Source organism: Apus apus, chromosome 2, assembly GCF_020740795.1.
Source record: "Apus apus isolate bApuApu2 chromosome 2, bApuApu2.pri.cur, whole genome shotgun sequence".
NCBI lineage: Eukaryota > Metazoa > Chordata > Aves > Apodiformes > Apodidae > Apus > Apus apus.
In genome coordinates, this window is record NC_067283.1 from 94,052,894 (window position 1) to 94,075,446 (window position 22,553).

The 22,553-nt window shown below is 40.1% G+C and overlaps 1 protein-coding gene across 2 annotated transcripts in view; it reads right to left on the reverse strand.

Moving 5' to 3' along the window:
* Positions 1–5,586: 5,586 nt before the first annotated feature.
* NR4A3 (nuclear receptor subfamily 4 group A member 3) overlaps positions 5,587–22,553 on the reverse strand; it is a 29,484-nt gene continuing 12,517 nt past the window's right edge. Inside the window, exons 6-8 of one of the 2 annotated variants that reach the window (XM_051611850.1) lie at positions 19,461–19,660; positions 18,090–18,268; positions 5,587–8,573 (exon numbers count right to left, since the gene is read on the reverse strand). In XM_051611850.1, the coding sequence (XP_051467810.1) occupies positions 8,311–8,573; positions 18,090–18,268; positions 19,461–19,660 (642 nt within the window). In that variant the 3' untranslated portion in view covers positions 5,587–8,310. Of the gene's footprint in view, positions 8,574–18,089; positions 18,269–19,460; positions 19,661–22,553 lie in introns of those variants that run through there. The other variant, XM_051611851.1, reaches the window with a different exon arrangement.

Here is a 22,553-nt window from a genome sequence, read left to right on the forward strand (position 1 = left end):
CCTTGCTTTCTGTGCTTTCAGGTCTTACAGAGACTCTTTCATATGTTAATTGCAGAGGTGCACCTATTGTCTCTCTAATGGCTCTGGCCTTGGCCACGTGGGGAGCTTTTGCTAACTTCTTAGAGGAGCCACCCCTGGGTCCCCTCCCGCACTACTGAACCATAGGAGAACTAAACCAGCACAATTGATTACACGTTCAGGTACAGAATTACATCTACTTTAGACCTAAGTGATAGCTTTTAGTGAAAGACTTTTCAAGGTAAATCATCAAGGATGTGTGAACCTGAGAAACTAAAAAAATATATATGTCAAGAACTTAACTGAAATCTTCAAATTCTCTTACAAAACACAACATTTTTGTAAAAAAATCTTGGTTTACTCCATACCTCCAAAGCAGCATCTCTTTCCATGAGATTGAGTTGTTAATGCAACATGAAAAGGTTGCAGAATCATGCTGCTGGCCTCTCAGGGGCAGAAACAGTTCTGGGACTCCAAAAATATGGTGGGAAATGCTATTTGGTGTTAGCATTTTCTACTTATCCATGGTGCGTTACTCATACAGCTCAAGTGAAACATGAGGCCTGGTCTAGTCTGGGCTGCCATATTGCTTAGGCTGCAGCTTCAGAGATGTGATGAGCTGGCTAAAGGCAGGACTTGTGTCAGCAGCAGTCATGCCATGCCTCTCTGCTTTTTCCCGCTCTCGTGCCTTCTCTTCCCCAGGCCAGTGCCAGGGATTGTGTGGATGGGGGGAGAAACAGAGCAAGAAACTAATGTGGGTTAAAACTAACTTGGTTTTCCCTGGTGGGGTCTCATCTCTGCTTCTGTGAGACCTCATCTGGACCACTGCATCCAGCTATGGGGTTCCCAGGTTCATAAAGACACCGACCTGTTGGAGCACGTCCAGATGATCAGAGAGATAGAGCAACTTTCCTATGAGGAAAGGCTGGAGAAGCCTCCAGAGACTTTATTGTGGCCTTTTGGTATATAAAGGGGACTTAGAAGAACGGCAGAGAGACACTTTTTAACAAGGCCTGTAGTGACAGTGGCCACAGTTTTCAATGGAAAGAGGGTACTTTTACATTGGACATAAGAAATAAATTTTCTACTATGAAAATGGTGAGACACTGGAACAGGTTGCCCAGAGAAGTGGCTTCTCCCTCTCTGTTAAGTGTTCAAGGCCAAGTTAGATGGGGCTTTGAGGAACCTGGTCTAGCAGGAGGTGTCCCTGCCCATGGTAGGGGCGTTGGAACTAGATGGTCTTTAAGGCCCCTTCCAACAAAAATGATTCCGTAGTTCTGATTCCTGCCCTTTATTTATTGGTCTGTGATGCTGTTAATATGCACTTATTTTCCCATTTACTGTCAGACTACTTTGGCCTAATTTTTAGATCTGCTGCATACCCACGATGCTAATTAGAAGCAAGAAAAGTCATGGGTAGGTACTCTTTTGAATCTTAATGCCATATACTATTTGCATAGGAGTAGCCTGCAGAACTCCCAGTTGAAATAAGGGGCCCATTATGCCAAGTCCTCTGAAAACACATAATTGGAGATATCCCCAGATACCTCCTGCTCCAAATACGTTTACAATTAAAAAAGCAAGACAGAGGAAAAAAGTATTACAGTTGCTGTATGGATAGAACTTTCATGGACAGAGGCATGTAGAGATTTGCTCTGTCACATGGGAACTTTGGAGATGTTCAGAAGTTAATCCAGATCCTGCCATACTAGCCTACTGCTTTAAAAAATGCATTATTCCTCACTTGTGCCATGAGTCAGCATACTTTTCCAATGCAGTGCTTTCAGGTTAACAGTTGCCAAATTGCTTGGGGAGACTCTAACCTCACATATTTAGTACGTTCTCCCTGCAGCCCTCACAGAAGTCTACAGATGCCAGCTTTGATCAGACTCAGCCAGGACTGCCAAACCCACCCAGTTCACAGAGCTAGGATGTGTGTTAAGGTGGTCTATAAAGTAAATCCTCCAAAAACTGCTGTGTGTTCTGCACTTAAAGAGAGGCACATGAAGCTGCAAAGGGCGTAATTTCTAACAGGCTGCCTTAAAATAACAGGCTTATTGTTAGCCCAATGTTGTTTTTAAACTTAGAAACTCTTTGGGAAGTGGACTACTGCTTAGACTCTCAAATTGCAGCTCTCTCCTGCTGTGAAGAGCCATCAACATCCAGTCAGTGGAGTCCAAACCAGTCTTGCTAACCTGCATGGCTTAACATATAAAGAAAAAGATGTTACTCTCACTGTCTGAATAGTGATTATGATCAGAGGAGGTGGTTAAAAAAAAAACAAAAAACAACAACAAAAAGCCAACAACAAAAAACCCAGATTATATAAGAGATTCTGTTTACAATACTCACTATTAAAAAGAGTTTTTCATATGACTGGACCATTTCAAAGACCGTAATTCTGTGAGGATAGAAAAGAGAGAGAAAAATTAAATAAAAAAACATACACTGTTGGAAAGCTGCAGACAGTTCATAATCATGGAAAGTTTTAATTTTATAGATTAAGACTACATCAAGTGCTAGTTCCAAGTAAGAGTCCACCTCATCCAGCATCCTGACAGTGGCCAGGACAAACTAGAAACAAGCTGTGTGGACTGTACTTACCAGGCGTCTCATCAAACAGTGGTCTCCAAACTTTTTGATTGTGCACCCCTAGGAGTAAAAAATTTGTCTATATTTTCTTCCTGTGCCCCAATGGATCACCTTGCAGAACCCCTGGGTTGCACACACTCCACTTTGGAGACCTGTTCTCCCCAGTAACAAGTAATAGGACAAGAGGAAACAGCCTCAAGTTGTGCCAGAGGAGGTTTAGATTGGGTATTAGGAAAAACTCCTTCACTGAAAGGGTTGTCAGGCACTGGAACAGGCTGCCGCGGGAAGTGGTGGAGTCCCTGGAGGTATTTAAAAGACGTGTAGATGAGGTGATTAGTGACATGGTTCACTGGTGGACTTGGCAGTGCTAGGTTAATGGTTGGGCTTGATGATCTTATAGGTCAACCTAAATGGTTCTATGAAAATATTAAACAATGGGGGGAAAATGGCATTTTTTCCCCCCATGGTCTTCTCTCTTGCATGACTTCAGGATTTTGTACTTGACATTAAAGTAGACCCATTATACACACAAAAGCACCTTGTGATAGGCATTAATATTGAACTACAGCTGGAATCCCACCCTTCTCTTTTAAGAAAATCCTCGCTTTTGTGAGTTTAGGTCAGAATCTTGATCTCATCCAGCTTTCACAGCTATGTCACAACTTCCATGTATTCAAACTGCAGTAACCAAATACAATCAGAACATTCTATATTACGAATATCGAAGTGGAGGTGTCTAACATTAAAAAGCAAACCAGACTAAAACAGCTAAAAGCATTTCCATATAGTAAAGGAGCATCTTTTTCTTTTATTTGACAAATCACTGTATTGGTAATACTCGTGAACATAGGTCTGGAGTACAGTTCTCCAATACGTCATCTGCTGCTAAGAATTTGATTAATTGACTCCCCATTTATTCAATTACTGCATCAATAGGTTTGCATGTTTAAAAGTTAATCTTTTTTATCCATTAGTAATTATTTTTTAATCCATATCTTACAATATTCCTAGTGTTTGGTTTCATTAATTTAATTAAGAACAGCTAAATATCTTTTCTAAATACTATCTAGCTTGTGTCACAGTTTAGTTCCAAATGTGTGATTGACCAGGATTTTGCATCATCTCATAGATGATTTATATATGCTGGGTAAATAAGATCAGTTTGAATACATGGATTATTTTGAATTTTTTAAATGCTTTTATCGTGTTTGAGTAAGATTCCATACCGCGGCAGCATAAATTGCCCAGGGAAATGAAAGCAAAACAAAATGAGAGCATTCACTGGACACTAGCTCAATAAACAAGTTTTTATTCCCAGCTCTGTGACTGAAATGCCATATGCCCATTGGCATGGCACTAGTTTTTTTTTCTGTTGCTCCTGTTACATTTTCTTTTGTCTATTTGGACTGAAACTTCTCCCAGGTGAGTACTGGAGGTACTATCTAGCGTAACTAGCAAAACAGGGTCTTGATCTCTATTGTGGCCTCTAGGTGTTGCTATAATACAAATAATTAATCAAAAGACATGTTTCATAGTCTCCATAGAGTGAATTGCCAATTTGTGTCAGAGCCATGCTTAATTTTATATGGTCAAACCTCTCTTTCTTCTCTGCAACATAACAGGAATTCTAACTTTGTATATTGGACAAACGAACCTGAATGTGAAAAGGTGGGAAAGCTGTAGAAAGATACTCGAGTCACCTCTAGTTCAAGTTGCTAATTTTGGGGTGCCTTGGTGCCAGCCTTCTGTCCAAGAATGGTGTCTACTAAAGGAATCCTCTACCATACTCCTGACTCAGCCTGACCTTTCACTGCCAGAGTCAATCACTGGGCATCACATCCTTTGCAGGGACTTTGCCAATGAAGTGGTTTAGGAGTGCACGCCGGGTGCACATGACACAAGTGGTCTAGATCAGGACACAGTTCTGTTCCTGTTCTAAGGACACAACTTACGACCCCTGAAGCCATTAGGAATTGAGATACTTGTGAGTTTAGTGAGGATAAGCTTTGTCTTGCAGGGTGCAAAATCAGACCTTGGTGCAGGTTGGTTACAAGATCTGCTTGTTTTGCCTAACGGGACTATTGTGCATTGCCATTCTCATTGAGGATTTTAAGATTTTTTTTTTTTTAGTTTAATTTAAAAAAATACGGCACAGGAAAAAAAAAAAAAGGCAACAAATAATTGGGAAGATTTTGAGCAACCTTTTGTTTTGTCATGTTTCCAAAAGAGGAGCTGCTGATCCTGCAGCCAGCCATGGCGCATCATTTGATGTAGCCTCCAGCCAGAACAGCTCTGGCAGAGGTATGCCAGGGCCATCAGTGCTTACAGTGATGTCCGGAATAGTGGCAGATGTGTTCGTAGGAAATGCATTTTTAGCCAAACAGTTTGTCTAGCAGGGGATGAGTGATCCCTCCTGCAAAGCAAAGGCAGAGTAAAGAAAAGAACTGGATGCACAGTTAAAGAAAATGCTGCAAGTGCTTGCTGGAGTGATGTCTCACCAGGATTTACTAACAGAAAGGGGCAGCAGATGGGATCAGAGCTCTGTCCTCTTTTAGCCAGACGTAGGTGCTATGGAACCATGAGCTCCATAGCCATCCCCTCCCTCTCTTGTGGCCGTTGTCGACTGTGAATTAATTACAACCTCTTCCTGGCATGGAAGAGAAGTCCAGAGAGAGGCAGATAGTCTGTCTGCTCTGGTCTGTATGTAGCTCAACCCTTAGGCCAGCTGTGGTCCAGCTCTCAGTATCAAATTGAGATTGTGTAACCAGATACTGCAGGTCTTATTGTATTTATATAAAAGCTATTTTAATCAAAAGACTAGCCACTAAATTGCCAGTGCTCTTAAGCATGCTTCACCAAGTTTTCCACTTTTAAGACTCGCGTAGACAATTTTTTAAATCTTTTATAAATGATAAAAAATTCACATCAGATTTTAACAGAATTAAGCATACTTATTCAACACACATGGGGCCTCTGAAAAAAATGTTATTCAATTTAATAATTTTAATTTACATTGTATATGTACAAGAGCATTTCTTTCAACCCACAGGTTAACACCACAAAAAAAAAAAAAAAAAAAAAAGGAAAAAAGAAAAGGAAAAGAAGTAATGCGGTCAGTGGAGTGAAAAAACTCTTGAAACACTGTTGTCTGAAATAAAAGCAAGGCACTCTCCCTTAACACCTGATATATTCCTGAATTCTGCCTAGACAAAGGCATGTTCACACTGAGAGAGCTCTAAGAAAAATAGTAGATTTATTCTGCATTAACTCTTTCTTTTACCACTGTGACCTGTGACTGGTTGTACCCTAGGATGAATCTGTGTATTGAAGTGGACACAAAGGACAATTCCACAGATGATGGGATTGGGAGAGTATCACAGTTAAGACTATCTATGGAAGACTGGCGGACACCAGCTACATGAAATCTCACATGGGGCTCTGGACCTGCTACCTCCCACTCATATCCCACTTAATAAATAAACCTTGCTCAACAAAAAAGCAATTTTACTGTACTATGCTGATTCGGCTGAAAAGTCTTTGTAAGGGCCCACTTGCAAGAGGCGCCTGCAAGCCCTCATCTGGTTGGTGCTCAGCACCTGGTAGGATTTGTCCCTAGATAAAAGTCATTTCTCAAGGGACCTTGTGTTTTACACAAGGAGACAAAAGTAAACATACTTTTGGCTTTTGTCTATGTTTTTGTATGCGCACATGTGTGTGAGTGTGTGTGTATATATATACGTATATATATATATTTAGTATATACAAAAGCAAATTCAGTCAAAATATATTTGTCTTGCTGGTCAGGCTTGTTACAGCAACCTACAAGAAACATTAGCTTCTCTGATATTTAATTATGCTATTAAGTTTGCACATAAGCTTAAAAGTCAATACAAAAAGCAATACTTTTCCAAATATTATCTGCAGGTAAACCGGAAATATTAACTATAGTGATTAGAAGTCTGTTTCCCTATCGACACTACTATAAATCTTGATATAAGAATAATTTTTTCATAAAAGCACATCCAAACATAGTAAGTGATAAAATACCAGATTACTATTTGAAAACCATACAGTGACTTGATATCTGGGTTATCCTTTGCAGCAATTAGGCAATTCATTTGGCATCTGTTTGATTGTATAATTTAATTTCCATATAAACAGCATAGTTTAAAAAAAGACAAAAGCTAGAATGTTTAAAGCTAACAAAAGATACAGTGACATCAGGTTGACATTCAAAAATTTCCTTACCAAAATGACCAACAAAATTTTGACTTAATACAGTGCATATAAAGTTTTTTAGAACTAAACTTTTTAAATATTATTTGAATTTAGCAAAACATGAGCAAGATTTTAATATCAAAGTGCTAAACAGTACTGCCTTAGAAGTCACTGCAAATAAACTGTAAAATAACTCTGCTTGTGATTTGACAGATATTTTATATACAAATGGTTAATAAAAAGACACCCGCACACACACACACGCACACAAATATAGGTATATACATATATATATATACACATTATATATATGTATATAGTTTTCCAACCGCTGTATCTGAGTCAGTGTGAACACCCCATTTAGTTTTCATGTGTAACAGGGCTCCCATGAGCTGGCAGTCATTGCAATAAATACAGGCAAAGCCATTACAATATACCATGCATACAAACATTTATACAAATAAAGACACTATGCAACAAATTATTTCATATTAATATGGCATCAACAGTATAAACATACAAAAAGGAGTACGAACACGGAATGTTTAAACGCAGCCCACTATATCCTTCCTAGCACTTACATTCATACTATTTTACAAGACTTGCTTGTTCTTGAAAACCATCTTCTGTCTGTTTACTAACTAGTTGCCTGTGTTAAAAGTCTAAACCTGAACTATCCCTGATGCTGACCCTGTATGCTCCAATCACTACTTACTCGGATTTCCTTAGCTAAGGAACAACTGAGCCACAATTGCTCCCGTGTCTTCCACATACATTTGTCAATAAATCACGCTACATGGAATCAAGTTTGGAAAACTCGGTCAGGTAAGTTAGTGCATGTAATTTTCTCACTTGATTTCTTCCGTTTGTTTCCATAGTAAAATAAATTAGTTAATAAACGAGACTTAGTAAGACAGCACTTTAAAAAATTGCACTTGAACATGGGAGCTAACAGCCATTGTCATTTTGCTATATTTGATTTGTATGAAATGTTCAATTGAATGTACTTTGCTAAAAAAGTGAAATTTTCTTTCGATTGTGCTGATGTATGTGCCCTTGATGCAGGAAGTATGCCAAAGGTATCCTCACAAAACACATACTACCCTGGCAAACAACTATTTGCTGTTCTTGTTTTCAAATACAGCTTCTACGCTTTTATTCCTCATATACCATGAGGTGTTAAACAACAGATTTGAAACAGTCATGTTAACCTTTTACTGCTGCTGGGATAGCATTGTCCAAAAGTGCCATATTAGCCATTTAAAAAAAACTCAAATCACACAAAAGAAAACAAAGAACACAACCCCAAACCAGGAAGCCAATAAGCTTCAGGCCTCTGGTTGTAAGGACAAAGCGCCAGAAAAGACCTCATTTTAGACCTGGAGCTGCTTTTCTGTTACGTGAGGACAGAAATGTTAGCTGTAAGTCACGATCCGTTTGCCTGCTCTGGTGGGCATTTGCCTTTCAGGAGGGTGGTTCGACTCAGAAGGGTAAGGTGTCCAGAAACAGCCTGTCAATAATGGAAGGGGCTGGCACCAAATCTTCCAGTTTCAGGTAAAAGATGCGCTGCAGTCCCAGTGTGCAGAGAGAACGCAAGTCAGCCAGAACACCCAGTACCTTCGGCTCTGCAGACTCAAGTGGTTGTCCTTTGTTTTGGCAACTGAAAGTTAAGTGATCTTTCAAACTGCTTGTGATCTTGTTGCATAGCTCTTCCACTTTCTTTGGTTCTTTTAATCCATGTCGTTCTGCAAAGCGAAAGAAAAACACACATCAGCAGCCCTGCGGCAAACTGAGAGGAGCCTTTTTTGTTTTTTTCCTGGAATCCAAATCCATACCCTGGTACTCAAAGCAAAAAATGATGTGAAAGTGTAAGGTTTCTCAGAAGAGTTGGGGTTATACAATGTCAGTTAACCTTTCTACCACACAAAATAAAGAGATGGCAAGTGTCCTTTTCTCTTTACCTGCTAAAATAGATGGCAGAGATGCTTGATTACAATGGAAATTCTAGTACAAGGAGTCCAAGCTTCCCCATTATCTCACATAATTTTCATGATATGAGACAGAATTAATTGGGTGATTTTCCAGCAAAACTATCACAGGAGGTGTTTTGGAGATTTCCGTGCTTCCCCACCAGTTGTGAATGCTCAATAACTATGGCAACCATTATTTATTCAGTGAATTCAAGTGGCGATCGATATCCTTAGCCAGCTCCATCAGCGCCAAGCCCAGAATTCCACCAGGAATTTGCAGACACTCTCAGAGGAAACTAAAGGCACCTTACCACCCTTTGTTATTTTGATCAGCTGCTGCTTTTTAGTTTACTCCTCTTTAAAAGGTCTAAGAGAAAAGAAGCCTGGAAGTTAACTATTTTGTTTTGAGTGAGCAATGCCTACAGTGAGAAGGCAGCTGTGTTATCCATCACCAAACTCAGAATTCCTAAAAGGAAGGGGGTTTGTCCCCCTTCTAATAGCCTTTTAAAATGCTACAACCATGGTAAACACATCCACAGTTCTTTAAGCACAATGAATCAGACTTGTGATTCATTAAAAGCAGGCTCTTTGCTTGTACATGGGGAAAAATAATTTTGTGCTGTTTGCTATCAAGATGTAGTAGACAAATTCATAAAACATTTCAGAGCAAACCACTTTGTGATGTTTTGATTTGCCTTTGAAATTCACAGGTAAGTAAGAACTTACTTAATAGCAAAGTCATAATCATTTACACGTAATATAGAATAGTACTGAATAGGTCAGTCTAAGAAAATGCAGGTTATATTAATTTCAACTGACTAGACGTACAAAAACAGTGTCAGCAGCAGACAAGGAGTGACTAATTCTGGCAATTCCCACATTTGATGCATATGAAGTCCTCTGCCTTCCCTGGCTTCCACCCCCATCCATGCCAGCCACGTGCTATATTGTGCCCATAGCCCTCAAGCCTTGTTCCTCCACTCCAGGAGGAGTGGGAAATGGATACTTCTTCTGTCCGTCCTCTAACAAACAGTGAAAAGAGGACAGTTTTCTTCCAGAAGCAGGCATGATGTCTGAGCAAGGCTCAGGGGGCCTTGCCCAGGTGTGTGTATATAAGTTCTTCTCTGCCTCCCCTTACTGCCTGTTTTGGCTACACGTTCTCAACAAACCAATAAAACAAATGGGGTTCAATGAAGGCAGTCAGAAATGTAAAGGTCTGATTTTCCACTGCTATTCCTCCATTTTACACCTTTTTCAACTTTATTTGCTTAGGCACAGCCAGCTCCTGAAGATCACTAGTTTGGGATCAGAATCAGAGATGTGCAGATGTGTACATCTTTGGCCAGAAGCTACTGTGCTCTATCTTTTAAGTACCATCAATCTGCCCTGTTGCTTCAGAGCAACACTCATCCAAGCAGTAACATCTGCTTCAGACACCTTCTTCACCTTGCAGGAATTAAAAACCCTAGGTATTCTAAGTGCTTTGTTTACATTAAAACACGAGGAGTCAATGAATATTTAAAGCCTTTCCATTAAGTGGTGTATAGCGTAATTATGTAAGTCTTAACTATACAGGTCACTGAGAGTAAATACTTGGGCAGATTTTGCCATTAAAAATCTTGGCAGATAAATATTTTATACAGATTTGAAAAGCTGTAGGGTGTTTGTTTTTTTTTACCACTAGCCTACTGAGAGAACCTGCAGGACATTAAATTAATCTTGCAGTCCTTGAAGAGTTCTCATCTTTTAATCTGTTTTGAGGTTGTTTCCTGGCTGTGTAAGTTAAGGTATCTTTATAGATCTAGGGAGCTGAAATACTAGAATGGATCTAAAATCTGACTACAAATCAGCAGAGTACATTTTTAAACCAATGTTTCAGTAGGTGTGTACCTTGCTGCAGAGTATAGAAAATTATCTCTGGCTCTGGAACACATAGCAAAATTGTTAACATTCCCAGACAGAACTAAACAGTCTCACATGGACAAGTTCAGAAGGTTTCATGACCAAATTGTCTTTCGTGACTAGCCATGAAACATACTGGCGAAAAATACAATACATGCAAAGATTATAAAATTAGTAGCCTTGCTTTAAATAACAAAATCAGGGAAATTCAAAATTAAGATATATTCCATCCTTAAGCTGCCTTCTGGTTCTACAATATTAAAGCAGTCTGATAAACCAGGCTGTCCTCTTCTGCGTGAATTGCCACACAATAGCCTCATTACTGGAGCTGCCTCACTGGAAGAAGGGGGGTTTCGGTTGCCAGTCCCTAGAGCATCCTTTGTGGACCCAGAGAAAGTCAAAGCCATGTATGTGGAAGCCCTTCTGCTAGCAAAGGGCACTGTGTGCACTGATGCTGCCAGTGCAGTCTCTGGTGTTAGTGTCCAACTAGTTTCTGGGGAATGTACTAGCATAAGGAACAGCTTCTCTATTCAGTAGACTGGAGAAGTCTTAGGTCTAATTTACTAAAACATTTAAATTTAATAGGGTTCAAATAGTAGGAAACACATTTTCTTGACTTTTCCACATGACCTGTCTCATTTGGGCAAAAGAAAACCCACATGCTTTCTTACTGAATGTAAAGGGAGCAGCACAAGGCACCTGTGCTGTGTGTGCACTGACGCTGAAGCTGACGGCCTCTAACTGTTTGCCGTCTTCCACAGGATATGCTTATGGGATATTCCACATGGGAATGATAAGGCTAAGATTGATCCCCAGAGGACAGCTAGTCAAAGCCAATACATTTTCTCTAACTGATCAAGGAGGTGTGCCAGTACTATTGTTTATATACTTTCTTATAATGACAAAAAGGCACTGGGGGAAGTGAAAATAGGATTTATCAGCCTTATGTTTTAGTATACCATTGATTTTTGCAAGAAAAATGGTGATTTATGGTAAAGATGCCAAAAGCCCGTCAAAATGATTCATCAGAAGTCTTGCCTCTACAGCTCTGCAAACTTAGCAGCTCAACCTGGCAAACTGAACCCAGCAAGTATTTTACACCTTTCTCCTTTTCCCAGGCATCTCAATGCAATTCTGTGCTATAATTATGCTGATCAGCAAAAAGTTGATAGGAAGAAAGTAAAAGAGCAGGAAAGCCTGTCACCAGCTGTGCTAGTCCTTCTGTCCCTAATCTCTGGCATGAGGTAGATTATGCCAGGGCTAGGCAGACTGAGAGCTACTTTTATGAGAAACACCTTTCAAAGAGTGAAAGTATTTCAAAGACCTTGAGTATCTCAAAGACCCTTTGAGTCAGCTTTAGCCTTTATTCATTCCAAGGTGCCAGTCCCATCAGAAATGCAACAGATTTACACTGCAGACTTAAAATAGGCCTCTTGATTGTCTCAGTTTCAATATAGTTATCTGATTTTCTCTTCCCCCTTCACAGTCCTCTTCCCCTTCTACAACTCAAATAAATGTGAGGCTCGGTTGCCTGCAGCTTTCTGCACGTCTTGTGCACCCTCTGTTACACAGCAAGATTGCAACTTGGCAGATCCAAGAGTCTCCCTTCCTGTTGCAATCTGGCCCATAATCACCCTGCCTAACCTTCAGGCACTTCACAATGGTGCCCAAGTGAGGAGCACAGACTTCTTGAGCTCCTCCTAACATCAGTGGAAGGCTGGGCATTTTCAGAAGATGGTTCAGATTTTAGGTGGACATACCATCTTCTGGAGGTGCCCAGTATTTCTCCACTGGCTGTGCAAGGTACCTACAGTCAGATGTGCTGAGTGACCCCACAGGGCATCACCGTTTGCTCCCTCCTTTGAAAAACCCCTCAATGTAACACAGAAGCCACTGGCTGATGTAGGAGGAAAGACTTCTTGCCTCAGCAAAAGGGTGGGAGGGCAGAAGGAGGAGTGAATACTTCACTTTGATGCTGACAGTATTTCCCTCAGTAAAGTGGCAGGGGGAAGGCAGACAATGCAATCTGGAGGATTGGTATTTTTTTATAACTGGCTCTCCTACACTCCTCCAGTCTGCCACCTGCTCGTATGTAGACCCAGCACACCAAGCACCCGCTCTGGAGAATCCTGGCAACAGGACTGAAGGGTAACTGCTGCTGAAGAGTAGGTGAGCCTCTCTTCTGCAGGAAAGTTGGACAAATTCATGTTCAGAAAAGAACTGCAGCAGCCAGACCCTTTTTAGCCAGGCTGGACTCCTGACTATTTCTTAGTGTGACGGATGGTGCTAAAAATTGTGTTTGTAAACTAGAATGGAAAGCCCAACAGCAGGAAAACAAACACAAAGTCTTAATTAATTGAAACCTCACAATATTCTTCAATGTTCTGGTGCCAGTCTAACAAAGCATTAAGAGTGTGAATAAGCCCAGTATATACAGTGGCTCTGGGCTGGTCTGTAACACACTTAAAATAAAACATATGCCAGAAGAGTTTGGCTGAATGAGGGCTAGAATCCTCTGTACTCAGCAGCATCCCACTGAGAGTGTCAAGTGGGCAAAACAATAATATTTTCATGTGGATAGAGAAAGGACAAGGCAGAAAGGAAAAGAGAATCATCGAAGGAGAGAGAGAGAGAAAACATGAGCAGTTTCAGAGCAGGCAGAAATTTGAGGCTAAATTATGCCCTGATGTGCCGTTGAGATGCCTGCATCGGAGTCTCAACCTTTGTATTTTGACACTGCTAGAGAAACTGTAAAGCAGAACATTATAAATGGTCATCTGGATAGTTAAGGAAGCCTTTTCAAGAATAGGCTGAGTGAACACCTAGTCTACTCTGCAAAGCTTTATCATCACCACTATCCACTCCAGTGGTTGTGCAGGAACACTTGTGATCCGTGCAACACACTAAACTGATAGAAACTGTCCATGTGGAACTAAGGACAGAACTTGTCCCAAACTGACCAGTGTTTTCTTTCCACGTTGGCAACCTTCTTTAGCTCCTTAGATTCTACATCCCAACAGAATAAGTGATCCAAATGAAAAGATCAGGACAGAACTCATTTTTTTGCTTTCATGGGGATGTGGGGTGAGTGTCACGTGCTGATTCCTAACTACTTTATTCTGGCTGATGCTTAGAGAGCTGCTGATGTGCTCTGGAGGAAGTTGTGTCCAGCCCTTCTTAACCAACTAAAGGAAGTAAAAAAAAGAGAAGAGAGACAGAGAGAGGAAGATCCTAAAGGAGTACCTTAAAGAAAAAAGATGTATTTTGGCATTGCAGAGTTTTAAGTTAACCTTTTGTAAGCCACCCACAATAAACCAGATGTCACTTCTTTCATTCTGGATGCTCTTTCAAGCTGATGTCCTATCTGAAAGGACTAAAAAGTTCAGCAGCCATCGACAGGATGCTTTTCCTTCTAGGCAACATACTGCAAAACCCCAAGAAACATAAAATAAACAGGAAAAGTACAAATACATGGACTTTCTAATAGATTATATAATGCAAAATATTACAAAATCTTATTTATTTTATGTTGTGCATACCTTTATTCAAAGCAAGCAGCAAATTAATGAGTACTGTGATACTCACTAAGTCTCCTGTCTCTTCAAAATTACTAAACAGAACAAATGGTCGTATATGGCTATAACCATGCACCCTATGCTGTGACCTACAGCTGTGGTTGAGATAGGACACAGAGCTTTGCAGCACTAAACAAATCAGTAGGGTTAGCTAGAGGGTATTGGAACTACTTGGGATGTTACTGGGGAGCTGATTTGACATTCCAAAATGAGAGAATAGCCTTCACTATTGTGAGACACTGGCAACAGTGGAATGCCTGTTAGTCTCCAAAGTTAATTTTTACATTTATTCCATCACCAGGACACAGATGTTACTCCTTCCTGTCAGTCTTGCAGAAAAGAGAGAGAAGGTACAAAAGAGAGTAGTGACTTCTCTCCTTCAGCAACACTGCTAATGACTAGTATACAAGGTTTGTTTTCCAACAGTGTATCTTTTTTTGGGCTATGGAGAGGACTCATGAAATCAAGAATAACAATCAGGTCATTATCACCAGGAGTGTTTTCTTTACCCAGAGACACAATTATTGAATTTGGTGCTACCTAAGATGCTGGCTGTACAGTATTAAAACAAGCTATGTCTATTACAGAACACTGGTTTGTTGTCTTTTTTCTTTTTTTGGTTGAACCATCAATCATGAAACGTTGACTAATGCAAAGTAAGAACCGGAGCAATTTGTGTAATAATTAAGAAAATTTTGCTCAAGCCAGAACTTCGGTTTTGCAGTGTTGCTAATAAAGCAAACAACTAGATTCACAAAACAGAGCTTTCCTGCTCCCTCATGTCTTGTATCCCAATGACACAACTATCCATCTCAGACATGGGAGATTCATGGTCAGATTCCTTTCCTGTTGGAATCAGACCAGAGACTGGGCCTTAGGTGTCCCTTTGAGCACCAGCTTGTCCTCAGATTGTCATACACAACAGCCATTCTGCAGCCCATGAAATATGTCAAATGGCCTCAACATAAAAGACAGTGGTACTCAATAGTCAGATACCCTGTGTTCCTGGAAAAGGTCACTCTCTCTTGCTCTGACACACAAAAAGGGCTTTAATCAGAGTTTGCTAACTGCCCATTGCCTCCAACAGTCCATAACAGGAGAGAAGATTACCTTCTCCAGAGATAAAGAACAGCACCAAAACCACTCACCTGGATCTAAGCCAAGCCTCAAGCCTATGATTAAAAATGTTCAACAGATTTCAGATTTCCAAAATGTACCCTTATTATTTTTTTCTTTTTTTGGTGGCACTAGCTGGAAACCAGCACGTGGCTTGTTACACTCAAGCTGTAGGGAGAAGACAAGAAGCTATTTCTCATGAAATGCCACAGAGGGAAATCTCAAGGTGTTCTGAAGGAATATAGAATTTCAAAATACAACCATTGAGGAAGTCTCAAAAGAACACTGCCCACCAGCATGCTGTGCTGTAGTGCTGTCTTAGCCATAAGGACCTGATTTCCTCATCCAGGTTTTTTTTAAATATTGTGTATCATTGCACAATGCCATCCATTTTCAGGTGACCAAATTTCTGGCTGACTCGCTAAGTGAGCTGCTGCCTTTGGCGATCTGAACCCTGTGAATATAAATCACTAAACACAGGAGCTTTGGTCTAATTTAGATCGCATGAAAGTATACTCTGTCCTTCAGAGCAATCAGCAGAGAAATACTGGCCTCATGAAATAAAAGAGTATGCAGAAAATGACATTAATTTGAAGCACTATTTCATACAGGTGAGAACATTAAGAAAAGCTTGACAAATACAGACAGGATTGCTCACCTTTTAAAGCCACCAGTTACTTCCATTTTTTAGACACTTTGGGAAGAGCAGCCCAATATAGCCAACTCCTGAAAGGGTTATTATCAAGGAAAGAAATGTGGGGCATTATCAATTAAAAACTATTTCTATTAAATATCTTAGGGTGACCTGAGCCAGCCACTGGACAACTTTGGCTCTTTATGTACGGGCAAGCAAACAGTGTCTAACTGAACAGAAAATTATCATGTTAAAAAAGAGCATGGGTTTGTAAGTAGAATAACTGTTCTTCCTATACAGCAGCTTTTCTGCATTCATTTAAACAGCTTGCTGGAGATCCTGTTCATTAACCTGCATTCTCTCAGTCTTCAGGAAGATAATCAAGAACAAGCTATCTGTCTCTAACTAAAAATCCCACATCTAATATATAGTAAACAATCTGAATCAATGATATGTGCTATATGTATGTGAGCATATATGCCTGTATGTAAATACATATGGACAGACAGAGCACCTGTCTTATAGACTTATAGATATTTACATGCATAAATACATACATTAAATATGTATATAGGTATGTACACATACATATATAGATATGCATTTATAATACATATATGTAAATGTGTGAACACATCAGTGGATGTTTATATATAGGAGTAAAAAAAAAAGTTGGGAATGTTCTTTCTCACTGCAACATATCACTCATTTTGAAAAATTTTCATGCAGAACAAAGCTACTCCAACGAGTTATTCTAGACTTAAGCATTTTATCAAATAAACTAGAATCTGGACCTTAAAGTACTCTTTCCAACTGCAGAAGAAATGAGCAGAAATTAATAAATAATTCTTAAGAAACAAAAAGTTACACGTATACAGTAACCCTTCACCACAATGCAGGAAGGAAGCACACCATGCTAACTCTCCAAATCTTGGCCCCACAAGACCTGGCCAATTTGAGTCTGTATATTTGCCATTGAGCGTTTTATCTCAGTGTTTCCCTAGCATCATCCTCCTAGGTAAAAGGAAGGCTGCAGCTGATATTGTTGAGGCCACTGCCTGCAAACAGGTGGATGCCTGAAATACAGAAGGAAATCAATATCCATTCCAGTGGAGCTTACAGCATCCCTGGGAAGATCCTACTCAAGGCACACTGAAGTCCTGTCTCACACTGCTGACACAGTTGCATCTTTATACTACCAGCATTTCTGAAACAAGTGTGAGGCTCTCTGAAGAGATGACTGCTGCTCTGACTTCTGCTGCATGGTTGTCAGACACCCTTACTCCCAAACCTTTCTGCTTCCACCAGCCATGCCTCTTCAATTACAAGAAGCCCAAGGTATGCAGCATGGACTTAGGGAGGCTTTGCTGTTTCAGGAATGAGAAAATTACTCTGTAATGTAATTGTGTTCTGCTCCCCTGTTTTGTACTTATTGGTGAGATGTGGCAGATTCTGACATTAGTTTCTTGCTGTTTGCCCCAGCAGGCAGAAGGGTGATACGGTCACATGCACCCAAAAGCTTCTGTACAACTGCAGAGGGTTTTTTTTTTTCTTACTGGTCTCTGGTTTTTTCTCTCTCAAAAAAGCAGTCCACAGAATACCAAGAATAACTTGGCTACCAAAAGCAGCCCGCCTGCCCTCGTGAAGCACTCCTTCTGGTTTAGCCCTTTTGCTGAGAGATAAACTTTACTAGCTGCATGGCTTCTAGCTCTCAAGCTACCTTGATATTATTGTTTGTACACAGAAGACCTAGGTAATTTCCTTAGGCTTTTCTGGGAATTCAACAAGTATATTGAACATGGGAGCCACATTATTTGCTTAGAAGCAGTTTGTTTTTTAGAGGCTTTTCCAAGAAAACAAAGAAACTCTGAAGAATCAAAGCTAGATGACACGTTCATAGGCATATCTAATAGCCTAATGTTAGTCCACAATTTCAGTATGGTCATTCTAATTCTTAAAAATCATACTCACTTCACCCTGAATATAGCTAACTGAAATTGCTTGAATCTATATTAAAACAAAGCAATAGAATCTGAAGCTTTCTATTAACAAAGGAGCACTTACCTGTAATCATAGTTAGAGCTGATAAACTTGCTAAGGCTGGGATATCAAGGTTAAGGCTCTTTAAGTTTAAGGAAAAGTCTTTAATAGAGTCGAGCCACTCCCCAAATCCACGAAGGCACTGAAGTCTATGAAGCACAAGTCCATTGCAGAATACAAACTTATCCTCAGCAGTATCAGACCTCAAATAGAAATGATTGAGAAAATTATAAATGTATTTTCTACATTATAGCAAAATTCATAACTGGTATTAAAGTGTCTGTCATTTAAAATCCAAGGCATATTATCCTGAGACATATGTGGGCATTCACGTTTGACAATATGCTTCTCCCTTGGGGCCAAAGTACAACAAACAAGCTTCTGTGATTGCTTACTTGGTAGAGTTACAAGCCTGAGGTTAGCTGTAGCATGTGGTGAAGACTGTCTAATTAATTAAGATTTTGGTCCTGCCCAAAGGCATAAACAGAGAAGACATTTTACATTAAATACTATATGTCTGAATCAAAGGAATAGTGAGAGCATTTTGAAACACAAAACTAAAAAAACTGGAGAAAGAAGAGATTCTGCAGCTCTCAACATCTACTTAGTCTCATCTGCATTTTTCAGATTGTAATAATTGGTAAGGAAAACACACTGGAAAATACATGCAATAATGCACCACAATACAGAAAACATCATAAACTCTTTTGTATGAAAACCTGTGTGCAAGAGAGATATTACAGCCAAGCTCTTCTCTCCTTCCCCTCCCTACTGGCAATATCCCTGTTAAAAAACGCATACAAAGGTTTCAAGCTAAAGAATCAAGGGCATAATTCAAATCACCAGCTTGCAATTTCTCGAGTCCTTGTGAGTGTTTTTTGGTAAAGTGTCTTAACTAGTGCCAGACTGATAAATAGCATCTCACTCTATCAAATGACCTGGTATTAAGAAGAAAAACAATTTGAAAAAGATTTTAAATCTTCTTCATTCCTTTAAAAAAGACAGCAAGGATGTGCATAAGCACAAGGGGGAACATCAAAAATCTTTCATACTGAAGGTGCTTTTTTTTTCTATAGTTCATGCTGTTGCCTATGAAGCAAACTTGCTCAAATAGTACCTAAGGATCAATTTTGATTACTTTGGAGAGGAGGATGGGATATATCAAATAAAAGCACATTATTGAGACCTATGCTCTCTTCTAAAATCACTTTTTTTATTTCTGCAGCATAAAACAAATTTAAGCACCATATCCTTTAGATGCAGACATTGCTGATGGTCTGTGGGTTTTTAGGTACAACTGACAATGTTTGAAGATAGCACCTTATTTGTTCGTTAAATATTTTTAGATGGATGATTTTTCACATCATCTTAAGAGGAAATGAAAAAAATAGTTACCTGATGGAGAGTCTTAGTACAAACAGCTCCAAAAAAGCTGATTCTATGAGTAATGTCTGATCTTCTTTTGGGAGGTCAGTAAATCCTGGGATTTTTTCTGCCCAGCCTCTAGTTATGTCAATGGAGGCAGTCAGAAGATTATAGAACTGTTGTACATGTTCTGCATCTGTGCCTGCAGCAGCCTGATCAGTGGAACAGTACTAAAATGAAAGCCACAGAAAGCAACGTTATATGCATTTAGGGGCATTCTGTGAAACATACAGCATAACTTGCCCGACAACATTTCATTCTGTGGCAAAGCTGGTATTACTGTCAAAAGCGTAATAAGTAGGTCTACATCTATCTACTTATTTGGCTACCTACAGGCATTTTGCTATTCAGATGTATATTGCAAAAAATATTTCCACGTGTATAGAAATAAGTTAAACTTTATAAATAAAATATAATACTTAATCACACTTTACAAGTACCTGTATGCTATTAGTAAACAGAAACTGAAACCTGGTGGGTAGGATAATTTCCATCACACTAGAAGAGGAATACTATGTAACTCACTACAAATAAACACTTTTTCCATTGATGAATTTGTCACACTAAGTCCAAAATGCAGATTTCTTCCAAAACCTCTCAAACTGCATTTTATCTGACAATGATAGAGACACGTAAGATAAATCATGTTTTATCTGAAACATGCAGCATTGCTTCATTTGAATACAGAATTGGTTCAAAGTAAAACAGCTGCCCCATATCACCTCTTATCCTTCAAAAAGAAGCATTTAAGGCTCAGAAGAACCTATTATCCCGCTTATGTGGCCATAACTCTTCCAGACAACTAGTCAACAGGCTCAGCTTGCTCAGCTTCCCTGTGACCCTCTGACAGCTCCCTCCTGCTATCTCCTACTTCCTTACCAGTGGATCCCTGTCACTCCTATGACATGGCTCTCTCTGTCTCCTGGCAGAAAATACAATAGGAGCACTCATGACTCAGTCCCGTCCTGTGCTTGGAAAGCGGTGATCATTTTCTGAGCAGCAACTGAGTAACTTGGGATTTATTGTAACAACATCCTCACCATCAGACATTTGGTGGGTTATATCTGAGAGAGACTTCGTAACCCCTGTCTCTCTGGGACTCAGCCAAGGAAAGGTTGGGGTAACCTCCATGGCTGAAAGAAGTGTATGTGCTCTTTGGAAACAGCCTTCCACATGCAGTTAGGACTAAAGGTCTCCCTAGCAACACCCTGAACCAGAGTGAAAGCAGAAAGACCCACATCTGTCTCCCAATTCGTAGCAGTGGGCTGGCAGCCTGGGAAGACCTTATTACAAGCGTGCCACTTGGGCACCACTCAAGTTGCTAACTGAAATCCAAAAGTGACCTCTGCACAGGAAGGAGAGGAGGGCAGCATGCAGAGCTTCTCAGGTAGGTGTCCTGTTCTCTGCCTGTTCTAGCTGGAGCTGATTGCTGCTCTTAGACAAGGGATGAAGGACACACTATCAGAGTTGCTGATTGAGTAGGGAACCACAGGAATCCTAGAGACCTCTGGCGGTATCTGGGGTACCTGTGCTAGCTCTGAATAGCTCTGTTCTGCTTACCCAACACTACGTGCACAGGTTTCTCATGGTAAGTTCCAGATCACATCCCTAGTCAGCTGGTGAAACACATGCAATCCCTCTTACAAATCTCATGTGGAGTCAAATTCTGCTCCAGCTACTCCCAAGCACCCTGTGAGAGTGAAGCAGGTATAGGCCAAAATAAGGAGGATGGGGAGCCATGGTAGAAAAATAGGCATGCTGCATCATTGATGAGTTCAGTGGAGCAGCTGAGGGTGCTCAAGCAGCACGAACTTACTACTCCTGGCACTGGGCTGCAGCAAGATGCACCAGGGTGGTTAATGGGTAGAAAAAGATCAGAAGCATTTTCAGAGACCTTGCACGTTCTAGACCCTCTTAAAATGAAGCTATGGAGCAGGCCAAGGCAGTGTGCTTCTCAGCTCTAGGACATGTGCTTTGCTGCAGAGGGGCTGACCTATGGCTCCTTCTTTCTACAGGGAGAAACCAAACAAGCTGAAGGGAACTCCTGCCTCAGCACAGGTACTGTTAGGGCAAGAACATTCTTGATCCTTTGAGCAGTGAAGAGGAAGGAAAAGAAAAGGAAAAGAAAAAAGATACTACCCTAAGTTCATTCTGAATATAAGTAATCACAAGTCAGCATAATTATGCCAGGTATTAATTTGTTCCAAATATTTATAAAACATTCATTTGGCAAAAGTAAGGCAAAAGTTTTAACATTTTTTAACAAAGCTGAATGCTGCATTATGTCACATAAAAGTGAATGCTACAGTGTGGTATATCCCATATGGGGCACTTAACTGAATTAAATGTATCTTAAAAAGTTATAACCTGTATTTGTTCTTATAGTTTATCCCATGAAAGCAATTTTAGAAGAAAGGTTAAAGATTGCATGGAATTATATATATTTTTAGCTGCTGTAATATATCACTGCTTGCTACAAAGAGTCATCATTTACAAAGAATAGCTAAAAGAAAATAATTCCTTGTAACAGATTTATGAGTATATAAGTAACAAAACCCAATATGTATGGTTCTGTTTTATGCACCAAAATCAGTGGCTTTTTTCCATTATTATTTCACTGAGAAGAGGTGATATTTGATCCAGCTTCTGACCAAGACAGCTGGTAAGCCTGCCTTTGGTCAGGAGGCCACAGAACAGAAGGGCTCTGATCTGCATTTCTTAACCTGCCCTGTGCACTGGAGGCATGCCGGGAGAAAGCCAGAAGACAAAGCTCTGCCTTACTCCCTTGCTCAGAGCTCTTTTGGGAATTGAATGAAACCTGACTGCTACTCAAGGAGGCGGCTGCACATGCAGCAACATTAACTGGTATGGTATATCGAAGGAGATTCAGAAAGCAAGATGCTGGGGAGCCTGGTAGCACAACCTAGCTCTACCCTTTGCCTGCTTTCATCAACTGCTACAGCTACAAAAGCCTAACAAAAACTTCTTTGCACAAGGGAGAAGCTATGCTTCTTTTCTGCAAAAGCCTCGGTATTTTCTTAATTTTGTGGCTGGGGAAGGGGG